Source organism: Rhincodon typus, chromosome 3 (genome assembly GCF_021869965.1).
Source record: "Rhincodon typus isolate 14 chromosome 3, sRhiTyp1.1, whole genome shotgun sequence".
NCBI classification, from domain to species: domain Eukaryota; kingdom Metazoa; phylum Chordata; class Chondrichthyes; order Orectolobiformes; family Rhincodontidae; genus Rhincodon; species Rhincodon typus.
Window position 1 is genome coordinate 99676694 of NC_063334.1, and position 13726 is coordinate 99690419.

The 13726-nt window shown below is 38.3% G+C and overlaps 1 protein-coding gene across 1 annotated transcript in view; it reads right to left on the bottom strand.

Annotated features, from left to right (window-relative positions):
• Nucleotides 1-4136: 4136 nt before the first annotated feature.
• tbca (tubulin cofactor a) overlaps nt 4137-13726 on the bottom strand; it is a 68563-nt gene continuing 58973 nt past the window's right edge. Inside the window, exons 3-4 of the mRNA XM_048619374.1 lie at nt 12095-12181; nt 4137-4457 (exon numbers count right to left, since the gene is read on the bottom strand). Of these exons, the coding sequence (XP_048475331.1) occupies nt 4377-4457; nt 12095-12181 (168 nt within the window). The 3' untranslated portion in view covers nt 4137-4376. The remainder of the gene's footprint in view (nt 4458-12094; nt 12182-13726) is intronic.

Sequence of the window (13726 nt, forward strand, 5' to 3'; positions counted from 1 at the left end):
TCGATTTCGCTCGGACTGTCTAATTTGCTTGAAGTTTGTCCAATTGACCCACTTCCTGGCTCTGGCTCAAGAATTTGGTTTTGGTTTTATTTGTGTCCACACTCTGGTGGAGGTCGAATGCGCTTTATAATTTTGCAGGCCTGTTGTGCATTTCTCCTTGGTCAGAATTAGCAAGTGGTACCAAAGTCTGTACCCAAGCCTCCCATTTAATCCAATAGCTGTGCATTCCATTGCGAGGCACAGATACGGATTCCCTCGTCAAATTGCATTTACCCCGCATATTAAATACGGTGAAGCGTCCCAAGGTCTTTCACGGGAACATTATCAAATACAACTTGACAGAAAGCAACGTAAGAATATATTAGTACAGGTGACCAAAAAGATTAGATTATAAATAGAGAATTACAGGGGAAATGGAGAAACAGAGGTTTGTCACGCTCAAAATGGGCACAGGAGTGAGACTGTGAGGTATTTGAAACTAATGGTGCAAACTTTAAAACCCAGGCATTGCGGGACTGGGAGTCATCAGAACACAGGGAGCACATCACGTGGCCTCAGGCCATTGTTTCCACAATTTATTGAAAATTTAATTTATGGAATTGTCCCTGGAATCTGCATCGCCGTCAATTATACCGATGTCATATAAATTCGATTCGCAAGAAGTATTTTTGTACTTGAAACATCGAAATCTGGGTCAAATGTGGGTGTAAAAAGGCGAGATAGAGGCGCTAAGGATTTCAAACAGTTGATTTAACATGCCGATAAAAACGCAGGACAGCTCCAAAGTTGTATCTTTTCATACCTAGCCCTATAAAAGACTGGAACATACACAATACAGTTGTAAGAAACTCAATTTGTTTAATCAGTCCACATCATTATGATAGCTTGAAAGGTTCTCAATTTCAGTGCAGTGAAGATACTAATCGGTAAATTAGGGCAGCACAGAACTAGGACCAAATATATTATTCCAGTAAGATTGGAGTTATAATATTCTGAAACTGCAGAAACTGAAACTATGAAACTGCACCAGAGTACCATGGAAGGAGTTTCTTTTCTTCATAGCTCGCTGTCTTGTGTAGTGGTTAGTCTGCACTACACGTTTATTTGGCTAAAATGTAATTGTTTTTCTACCTATTACATCCATTCTCTTCTAGGAGTCATTTTTTTTGTTCGAAAACGTTGCTGAATGTGTGTTCCCATACCTAAAGTCAGACTAACAAAGGCCGAGCACATCGCAGTGTCATACAAGACAGAGGACACTTCCAATCCGTGCAATGTGAAACTGCTGCACCCCTTATTTATCTGGAAACACGTGGGCTCAAACATTCTTTGATTCTTCTTCCAAAGTTCATTATAAAGCTGAAATCACTTCGCAGCGGCATTTAATTTATGGTGTAAATCCTGCATCACATTTGGGGTCTTTGAACACAATTAGTTATAAAGTACCTATAAAATTCCCGAGGCATAGATTATTATTCAGGTCAAAGTCACAGACATTCTCGGGTGTAAATAAACCATCAAGGTCAAATACTTCCCAAAAAAAATTTTCAGAAAAATTAAGGTACACTGGTATTTGTTAACTGGCAATCTGTATAACTAGGATATATGCTTTATGCTTCAACTTTGATGTTTATAGCTCTTTTGAGTATAATTCCTTGGAACACTACTTTCCTTCAATGTTCTGATGTATTTACTTTGTCACCCTCACCAAGATTTTGGATAAACTGAAAATGCAATTTTTTTATTTGTTCATGGAGTGCAGGTATTGCTCACTAGGCCAGCACCTACTGCCCATCCACAATGTACCAGAAAACAGTTAAGAATTTGGATGAAGATGAGATGTGAAGATTAGATGAACACAAACAGATGTGGCTTAACCACCATGAGTTGTCAAGTTAAAATCTGCCTACTTCAGCAAGATCATCCTGAATAAGAAAAACAACTAAAATATTTTTTAAAAAATAAACTGCTTACTCAGATTACTCTCTTTACTCACCTTGATCAATGAAGGTGACAACCTTGTTGATAGGCAAACTTCAGTAAACCGGACATTTGCATTTGATCCTCTCACTTTCCTCCTTCATCCTGGCATACCTTGGTCTCAACACACCATCTGCTCTCACCAGAAAAGAGATATCAAAATCTACTTCTCCAACTTTAAAGTGAGAACCAAAAGATTGTAGGTTCAAGTCCTACTACAGACATTGAGGACATTCTAAAGGAATATTGCACAATTAGTCAATTGGTCAGCACTGCTGCCTCAGTGCTAGGGACCCAGGTTTGATTCCACCCTTGGGTCACTACCTGCGTGGAGTTTGCACATTCTCCCTATATTGCTATGGGTTTCCTCCAGGTGTTCTGGCTTCCTCCTACAGTCCAAAGATGTGCAGGTTAGATGGATTAGCCATGGGAAATGCAGGGTCACAGAAGTAGGGTAGGGGGATGGGTCTGGGTGGGGTACCTTTCAGAGAGCGAGAGTGGACTTGATGGGCTTAATAGCCTATTTCCATGCATATTTTATCAACTACATTGCTGTGGGTCTGGAATCACATGTAGGCAAGATCAGGTAAGGATGGCAGATTTCCTTCCTGAGGGGACATCTGTGAACCAGATGTGTGTTGACAACAATGAACAGTGGTTACATTGGCATTGTTAAGACAGCTTTTAAATACAGATTTTAAATTAGTTCAAATTTCACCATCCATCATATTGGGATTAGAATCCTACCTCCTGAACATTAGTCCACATTCTGGCTTACTAGTTCAGTGACCTTATCACTGCGCCAACATGTAAGGAGAGCAATGAATAACAACCTTCTCAACTCTGCTAACAAATGTAGACTTTACTAAAATTACCGTTTTACAGCAGAAATCAATGATGTGCTCCAGACATCAATTCGCCATCTTATATTTCTCAAAAGGGCCCAACACTGCTTTCACCAATTAGTCATGAAACTTCATCAAGATTGCCAAATAAGCAATAGCAATGGTATTGTTGATTGAGCTGTGTAAAGGAGGTTCAAACTCCTTTTAAAATAACTTAAGTACGTCACTTTTGCAGCACAAGTTAAATGGTACCAATAGCCAAACTAGCTGATCCTTTCATCATTCACGGTGATAAATTTCATGTTACACTGGAGTGTTATACAACAGTTAAATATAGAACAGCTATTATGTAAGTAGAGAATATATCATGCTGTGAAATGAGATTATTTCCAAGCAAGTTGTCGCTGATTTTACTGGAGAATCTGGAGGTTTATTTAAATTGCCATCCAAATTTGATTTACAACATTTGTTTGGTATAATTACATATGGATTGTACTTTTAAAATGTATATGTGTGATTGTTTGATATTTCAACAGCCTATCTTCTTCCTAATGTGACAAACCAATATTTAGAAAATTCACCTCAAAATTAAATTCATGAGGCATGTAATCTTGCATGCTCTGTGTTTTCCTGTGAATCAGAGAATCTGGAGATTTATAAACTGATGTAACAGTAAAACAAAAAATGTCAAATGTCACTGACAGAAGTGTTACTACTACAAACCTGACTGTACTGCTACAGGTGCAGGTTGTCATATTACAAAGACAGTACCTGTACAGTACAGCATAAACCCAACAGATTCAAAGTCATTGTCCTTGCAACAGGTTACATTTACTGAAAAAGGGACAATGTGCATGGTTACTGGATAAATTTATAGCATACAAGAATATTTTCAATCTTGTGAAAAGTCACGGTTCCTAAGTAGGTCACTGCAAAACCTTGCCATTTTGGGTATAGAGGCTTATGCCACAATTGTTTGTACACAGCTCAAGAAATGCAAGGCTACTTAATACATCCTGCTTGCAATGAGACTGAGACCAGTCTTACACGGTGCTTTCACTTCAATATTAAGTGGTTAGAGTAGTACAAATCAAATCCTGAAAACAGACAACATAGCAGTTGTGGACTGCCTCAGTTCCTGAATAAGTTGTTTTGTAGAGAAATATTGCCAGCATGTTCGGCCAATGATGTAGCAGCTGCTAAAGTACAACTATTAGTTGTTAGACCACAAAATGTATACTCACTTTACCTGTCAAGTTAAAACGGAACAACAGACATGTTAATGTCGGATGCACACATAAAATAAGACAATTCATTGTCAGCATGTACTTTTATTTAATGTTTCATTATTTCATCATGATGTGGCACAAAATTCGTTTGGGTACACAGTCGGTTGTGCAATGCAGGAGATTACACAGGGTTCATCCATCGATCCCAAGCATAATAATAACAGGGTCATAATGCCTAAAACTGAAATTGGGTGGGAGGGAATGGAATGGACAGTGCAAATATTTGTAACAAAACAAAATATTATCATTAAAGAAATAGGTTCTAGGCTTCTAGTTTGATTGATCCTATTGTGGCCTGGGCTTCCTTGTATTCCTCAGTGTCTTCCAATTCTTTCTCACTTTCCTACAGTAGGAAGAATACAAAAACAGAATATTTTCATTTTTGCATATATACTACTTTTATGCACTAATCCTTTCATCAGTACTGTACTCCAACTCATAGAATTCAATATAAATACTATAAAGCACTCTCAATATAGCACAATGCAATGATGTAAAACACTAGCGCCTTTGGCAACTCATGGTCATATCCAACTCTAAGTTGCATTTGCTTTGGGATTTTACATCATTAAAATTTTAGGGACCTATGACTAGCCAAATCAGAGCAGAGCTGATAGGTGAAATAGCTTTTACTGAGTGTGAAAATGGTCAATATTTATTTCATAAAATTAGAGCACTTATGAGAAGGGAGAAAGATTGTAATGTCTATCAATCTACCATCAAGTAAAAATTCTGCAGAAGCTCTGAATCAAGAGACTTCTACTTGGATGGGGAGTACTGCCACTTAGTATCCTTGTTGGGGAACCATGGTACATTACTGCAGATGACAAGATTACTTTGGATGCTTCAAATTTTAATAAAATTTAGAAACAGCATTATGCTCATCATCCTCATCCAATTATCAAACAAATTTATGGATCATGATTTTAGCTATCCATAGTCAAAGTTTTAGAATCTAGGTTCTAACTCTGAAATATACTTAATGACATTGAAAGGGTAGGAAATAAAATAAAGTATTCATAGAGAAAAAATAGCAAAGAGTTAGAATAGAAATTAATTAAAATAAAGGACTTCCTAATGGCAGCTGGTTAAGTCTATTCAACGCACAACTGATCCAACAAGACCAGGAATTAAACCATAGGCTTTTCTTAAGGCTGTAATGAGCTAGCTGGTTTTAGCCACCGTTGCTTCAATTGGTCATGGTGTATCAACTAACCACAGTCCTATTCTTAACTGTTATCAACCAACACCTATCAGAAAGTCTGAAAATAAAGGAATGCTACTTCAGGAGAAGCAGACGAGATAACAGAGGACAAAGAAAAGGAGAATGAAGAAAAGGAGAAAGCCAAAAGTTGGTGACATTTAAAATACTCTATTTATAGATATTTTCTAAGCAGCAATGGGTCATTATTGACATAAGGCTGCTCCTACTCTGAGTAGCTTTTTTACTGAAATAACTGTTTCTTTCAGCATCCATATATTTGTAAAAGATTGCGAGCAATTTTAGTCTCCTTATTTAAGCAGGGACATAAATGCATTGAAGATAGTTCAGAAGAGGTTCATTGGATTGATACCTAGAATTAATGCTTGTCTTACAAGGTTAGGTTGGACAGGCTTGGTGCGTTTCTATTGGGAGTTTAGAAGATTAGGGGTGACTTGGTTGAACTGTTTTGAATGATCTTGACAAAGTGAATGTGGTAAGGATATTTCCTCTTGTGGCTGAGTTCAGAACTAGGGGGCACTGTTTTAAAATGAAAAGTTTCATTTTCAGGACAGAGATAAGGAGAATATTTTTCTTCTCCAAGGGATGATAGATTTTGGAACTTGCTACCTCAGGTGGTGGTTAGTGCAGGTGGGGGGGGCGTTAAATGTTTTTATAACAGAGGTGGATAGATTCTTGTCAGGCAGGGGAATCAAGAGTTATCGGGAATGTGGCACTTGAAACACAAACAGATCAGCCATGATCGTACTGAATGGAGGAGTTGGCTCGAGGCACCGAATAGTTTATTTCTGGTCCCATTTCATATGTTCAAATGAAAGACTCACCAAGACGTCTGAAGTCACTAAAACATTATGTTTGAGTTTCTAAATTCAACTGGAAGGTAGTGGCTTAAGCAGAGGAGAAAAGAAAACTGGGAAATATCAAATCAACCACAGAGAAAAATTAAAAGGCCAATTTTTTTTTAAAATCAAGCAAGCCTAATGGTACTCATGATTATTTTAGGCAATGGCACAGCAACCTCAGATCAATATACCAGTTTCCAAAGGCTGCTGTGCATGTTGCAACACTTCACTAGTAGCTTTGTTAAAAACTGCATTTTGCTGTCTGGCCCACCAATGACAGGCATTGAATATCAGAAAGTTGCTATATTTTCATGTTGCATGTAAATGAAATCCACACAGGTATTTAATCCAGTAATTACAAGACCACATTCCCTTTTAGTAAAGGGTAACTATGAACCACTACAACCAATGGTTAGGGAAATCTTTGCCCTGTTCATTCATCTCCTGGATATCCCACTTCCGTCACTGTAGCATTATTAGTTTGCACTGTCAACAACTTGAGCGGAAGTGTACAAGTATTATTGGCAGGCACAGATACCTGTTGTGGCAAAATCTGACCCAACATATTTCAATAGTTAAATTGCAATAGTTCAATGCTTCAATGTTTCCAGCTAACAAATTTTGCAAAGTAACTTTGAGATACATCTGGATATTTCAACAAATTCTTCTATATTTTCTAGATTAAAGTTCTGTTGAGTAGGAGTAGAGTAAGAAAGTCTTAGCAGACATGAACATACAACTAAATAGTCTAATTTCATTGATGTTTGAGAGATGTCTTGGTTAGCTACGCTTGTCAATAAGAAAACATTCTGTAACTATACTGCCTGTTAGATGTTTATTTTCTTACAATTATCACTGAATAGAGTTCAACACCTCAAAGTTTAAAAACAAAATCAGCTTTGCATCAGTCCCAATTATACTGCAGTTGGCGAAAAGTTGGAGCTGTACAAGCTCTCTCTTCCAGGAGGTCTCGTGGCACTAGTAAAACAAATACCAAAATAAATGACTTCAGTGTAATTATAATGTTTTCAGCTTGCATCAGTGCCATATAAAATCTGCTTTACACTGATGTAAGGTAATGACATGGCTGCCCTATTAAGTTAATGCAAGGTCCTGACCATTGCCAAGGTAGTCAGCATCAACTAGACCAGCAGTGAGATGCCATACAATTGATCCCATTATCTTTGGTGAAGCAGGAGAAAATCATTTAGGCTTTTAATTGAACAGATATAAATATTAGAAGAGAATGTGGTTTGTGCCACTTGAAGGCCACCTGCTAATAAAGACAAATGAAAATACCAGTTTTAATTTTAAGCGAAACAGATGAAATCAAAATGCCATTTAGCTAAGGTTTGCCCACTTTTAGGATTTGATTTTCATCCAAGATTTTAAAAAAACATTGCTGCTCAACTGGAGGCACTAAAATAATTTGCAAAATGAAGTCCTTCCTTTCCACATAAAATTATAATGGGGTATACTGAACATTTACAGATCAAAAAAGATAGTTCCAAAAAAATGCCAATTCCGTTATACACAAAGCTATTTTCAAGAGATGTCAATAGGGTTAAAAGACTCACTGCAGCTAATCTCATACACCAATGGCAATGAATAAAATGCACTAGAACAGTTTTAGTCCAATTTCTCCAAAATATATATATGCAGTAATATAATTATAGTTGAGAACTAAGATATTTAGAAACAGCTGGTATCAATTTTTCCCTAATCTTTTATTTATTATCGATTCGGAGACTTTATCCGAGCAAGCATTCTTTAATAAACTTAACTCCCATACCATTTACGCTGCCATTAAAATGGGCCTTACAAAATGCATCTGATTTTATACTTATTTTACAAAGTACTTTAACTGCAATTTTCCAAAATGAATATAAATTGCATTGCCTTCTACTTCCCACATAGAATCTATTGGTTATCTTTTGTTTAAAGTGCTTGTTCCCCAACCAATCCAAATAATAAAATGTATCTTATTGCAACTTTATTATGGCACGTGTGTTAAATTCATTAAACAGTAAGGATAACTAGATAATGCAAATGAAGTCCCACAACCATAAATTAAGTCACATTTGACTTCATAACTCGTAGTAAAGCAAAGGCTCATGTTTATTTGCTTTAAAATGTTTTCTAATGCAAGTCATTAGCCTCTACATATGCAGGAGAGATTATCAAAAGAGCAAAACAAAGCTTTCTTTATATTATATCAATTCAAAAATATCAAGAGACAAAAAAAATTCAGTAACCATCAACTCTGTATGCATACATGAAAGTATTGACTGAAGTAACTACTGCCTAGTCTTTGTGCAGACAAAGTCTTCTCTTCATACCGAGGACACTCTCCATCATACTACATAGCACTAGCACAATGCTAGATGGGAAGATATAGGCAGAGCCAGCAGATAAAAATTGGTTGGGCCTTTGATCCTAGTCTCTCCTACTAGTGGAAACATCTTCTCCACATCCACTCTCAGCATTCTGTCAGTTTTAATCAGATCTCCCTCATTCTTCTAAACTCCATCAAGTACAAACCCAGAGACCTCAATTACTTTTCATATGACAAGCCCTTCATTCTTGGGATCATTCTTACAAACCACCTCTGGCTAATGGAACCCTTCCAATGTCATCATATTCTTCCTTAGGTACAGAGCTCAAAAATGCTCTTAATATTCTAAATGCGATCTGACAAGGATCTTATACAGCCTCGGGAGTACACCCCTGCTCTTATATTCCAGCCCTCTTGAAAGAATGCTAACATTGCATTTGCCTTCCTAACTGTCAATCAGATTTGCAAGTTAACCTTCAGGGACTCCAGAAGTAGGACTCCCCAGTTCTGTTGTGCTTCAGATTTCAAAGTCTTTTCCCATTTAGAAAACAGTCTATGCCTCTATTCTTCCCGCTAAAGTACATAACGCCCACTTTCCCATATTATATTCCATCCGCCACTTCTTTGCCCACTCTCTTAGCCTGTGTATGTCCTTCTGCAGCCTTCCTGTTCAACTCTACCTGTCCCTCCACCTTTGTGTCATCTGCAATCTTAGCTGCAATACTCTCAGTTCCTTTGTCCAGATCATTTAACCCCAGGATATTGCAGTTCCTTCAGCAGTGTCATAGGTTCAACTACATCCAGCTCTTCTTTCTGACCCTCCCTCAACTTCTCAGGTGTTGAGGGGGATATGTGCTGATGATTTCATTGTTCAGCCTATTTACAACTCCTCAGATAAAAAAAAAGCAGTGTCCTCACTGGCAGTAAGCAAAATATGGGCAACATTCAGGCATTTGCACCACCCCTAATAAATGCAAGTCTAATCACCTCGCAGGGGCTTGTGGTGTAGCGGTAGTGTCCCTACGTCTTGAGTCAAGAAGGCCTCAGTTCAAGTCCCACCTGTTCCAGAGGCATGTCATTACATGTCTGGCCAGGCTGTTTAAAAATATGACTACACCCCCTTTACATTTGAAGGCTGACAAGTCCCTACACCCTGAATGACTTCTTTTTAAGATCCCAGGATGAAGCCTATGGATTGGTTTTAATCTTCCAAAATTTTCTAGACTCTGCAAAGCTTCCACTAGTTTGGAAAATAGCAGATGCGACTCATCCATTCAAGAAAGGAAGAAAACAGAAGGCAAGATATTATAGGCAAGTCATATTAATATTGGTTATAGGGATAATCCTGGAATCCATTAGAGGAGGTTTAGTGGTATTAATGCATATTTCTAACCAAACAATCCTGGGTCTGGAAGTTTCACAAATTACACTCATTCACCAAGGTTCTGACCACAGTCAAGTCTTCTTTGAACTGCAGCCAAACATTTTCTAAGTAGTTTTTTAAAAAATAACTTGATCTGCTACAGTTGATGGCTCAATGTTTTCTCTCTTCTGACTTAAACTCACACAATATAAACAAACAATCTTCAATTAACATTCCAGGGGTCCTCTCAGTCATCTGCTCTCTTACACATAGTGGTTTAAATTTATGGTTCTGGAAAGACTGACCTAGATCACTTTTAAACCTTTTCCTCAAAAGTAAACCAACATCATATGCCAATAGTTTGAAATCCAAACTATAAAACAAATTATATTAATACAGATGAATTAAACACCTTTCATCACACTTGGATGAAGATCTATATCCCTTTAAACCCTTCCTATTCATATACCCATCCAGATGCTAAATGCTGGCAAATGGGACCAGATTAATTTAAGATATCTGGTCAGCATGAACGAGTTGGACTTTGCTGTACATCTCTATGACTATGGTTCATGCTTTAGCAAGTATGCTAGAGTAGTTAAAGTGGCATGTGGGATACTTCCCTTTGTTAATCATGGCATAGGTTACAGAAGAGCAGGGGGATCATGCTGCAGTTGTACAGACTTTGGTCAGACCAAAGCTGGAATGCTGCACGCACTTCTGGTCACCACTATAGGAAGGATGTGATTGTAGTGGAGGGGGTGCAAAGGAGATTTGCCAGGATGTTGCCTGGGATACAGTATTTCAGCTATGAAGAGAAGTTGGATAAATTTTGGTTATTTTTTATTTGGAGCAGAGAAGATGGGAGGGGTTCTTACAGAAGACTATAACATTACAAGAAGCATGGACAGGATGAACAGAAAGCACCAGCTTCCATTAGTCAGAGGGTCAATGATAACGGCACAATTTGAAAGTGAAAAGCGAAAGGTTTAGAGGGATTTGAGGAAAACCATTTTCACCCAGAGGGTTGTGGCGATCTGGAATGAACTGCTTTGGAGGGTAGTTGAGGCAGGAAACCTCACAACTTCTAAAAAGTACTTTGAGGAGCACTTGAAACGTCATAAAATTCAAGGCTATGGGCCTAATGCAGGAAAGTGGAACTAGAGTCTGCAGTAGAAGATTTCTGGCAGTACAGACTTGACAGACTGAAGGGCCTCTTCTGTACTGTATGTTTCTAAAAATCCTGGGGATTGGAACGCAGCATTTCGTAGCTGGGACCGGAGTAGAACCAGTTGGGAACTCGGACACAGTCCAGGGATTGGAACGTAGCCTTTCAGATGTGACAACAGAACCGGAGGTAATGGGACATAATTGCAGACTGGGATCGGAGCTGGCCTTTCCTACCTGGGATTGAAGCCTGGGTTTCAGAATATGGTCATTCTAACTTGGGAGTGTACCTTTCCAACCTTGGACTGAGCTTGGGGATGGGTGTGTGGCTTTTGAAGCCCGTGAAATAGTTTCTACTTGACTGTATGGCTGTAGCTCTAATACTGTATAAGTTGGATACCAGCAGGAAAATGCAAACCCACTTGACTGGTACCAAATCTAACTAAATCTTCTTTCACTAAAGCACTGTCTACAGCATATAAAGGTGTAAAGCAAAAGCTGTGGATTTGGCAGGTGCTGCCAAAGAAATTGACAAAATCTACCGTCTAAGAGGGCGAGGGTAACAGTTACGGGGGAATACTAGCCCTATCAAGGTTTCGTTCAAGTCACACACAACTATGACTTGGAACCATTGTTTCCTCATTGTGAATGAGTCAATATCATGGAACTACATAAATAAAAGCAAGGTAGGAGCATCCACACCAGTGGATCAAGAAGATCACTCACTACCATTTTATCAAGGACAATTAAGAATGGGTAAAAAAAAATGCTGGGCTTGCTTGCATGTCCATATCACATGAGTGAAAGGCAAAGTTGATTTTTTTTAAAGAGAATGTTGAATAAACTCTAATACAATCAATCATTTCACAGTATATACTAGTTTAATATGATTTCAGATATTAAGCATTGATTTTATGAATTTGCAGTGACTAAAATAGATTAAAATTGAGATTTTATATGCTGTCCTGAATATACATATATACACACATGCGCTATGGAAAGGGGCACCATGTAAATAGAACTTGCCAAACTAAAAATAAGACAGACTCACCAATAGTTGTACCAGGTCATTGTGTGCAGCTGCCAATCGCCGCTGACAATCTGGAATCATCATCCGTGATTCTTGCAGAACTTCCATCTAGAAACAAAGAAAACATGAGGGGGAAAATGAGGCTGGAAGCAACAATGGATGTTGTTAATAGCTTGATCGCCAAATGCCACCCTTGCTACTTCATGCTTTGAATGGAATTGTCTGCTTTTCTATTCAAATATGAATATACTGATATTCAATGGTTTGCAACACTTTTAGAATTTCTGGCAATAATTTGAATCACCACAGTTTTCACTGCTTCATCATATGAAACTACAAAATAAAACTGCTGAACCCGTTCAACAAATACATCGTGATGAATTAGTCCAAATAGTTTTACTATTTTAAAATAAAAATATCTGCAGTCAACGTAAAGAGCTCTTAGCTTTGGGGTAATAAAGAAATGCAATGTCCAAGTCATATCACAGAGATAATTACTGCATGAAAAAAGTTATTGAGTTATTGATCAAACTGCGTGCTCTCTGCAGGAGGTTCAGACTGTGAAAGACAGAGGTCTACAGGAGCTCAGAGACAAGTGAGCAGAAACCAGCAGGTTCATCTTCATGGTCTTTATCATGCATAAGAAACTTATTTCAAAACTGTGTGCATTAATTTTGGCTAAGTCAGTATGATTCCATTCCCTTAAGGAAGAAAAGTAGTAACAAATACAGTCCAACCATTAAAAAGCATGCCCATCCAACTGGTGTAACATTAGTCCTGGAACAATGGGGTTAGAGCTTCAAAGCTTTCAGAGAAGTATAAAAGATTAATTTCTGTTTCTGTGTCTAAAGTTTATACTTTCAAAATCCGTGGACTTTCTTCTTGACAGAATGATAATTCTTTTGACCTCAAAGTTTCATTTATACCTAAATAATAATGGTTTAATGGTATAACTGAAACATTTTATTGTTCCAACGTATGTGCTAATTAAAAGTTCCTAATGTCTCAAATCAAAAGGGACAGTACAGTTTACAGTGTGCATACACAGCAAAAATGCAAGAGGTTTAGAGGGATTTGAGGAAAACCATTTTCACCCAGAGGGTAGTGGCAGTCTGGAATGAACTGCTTTGGAGGGTAGTTGAGGCAGAAAATTCAGCCATAACACATATCTTTATATTTTGAGATAACAAGGTGTAGAGCTGGATGAACACAGCAGGCCAAGCAGCATCAGAGGAGCAGGAAAGCTGACGTTTCAGGTCTGGACCCTTCTTCAGAAATGGGGGAGGGGAAGGGGATTCTGAAAACAAAAAAGGGTTGGGGGGTCAGACGGATGGAAGATGGATAAAGGAGCAGATAGGTGGAGAGGCGATGGACAGGTCAAAGAGGCGGCGCCGATACAGTCATCGATGTAATGGAGGAAGAGGTGGAGGACAGGGCCAGTGCAGCTTCGGAAGAGGGATTGTTCCACGTATCCTACAAAGAGGCAGGCACAGCTTGGGCCCATGGCCACCCCTTTGTCTGTAGGAAAAAAAAATCCATTACATCGATGACTGTACTGGCGCCACCTCATTCTCCAACGAAGCGCTCGAACAGTTCATCCACTTTACGAACACCTTCCACCCCAACCTTAAGTTCACCTGGACCATCTCCAAT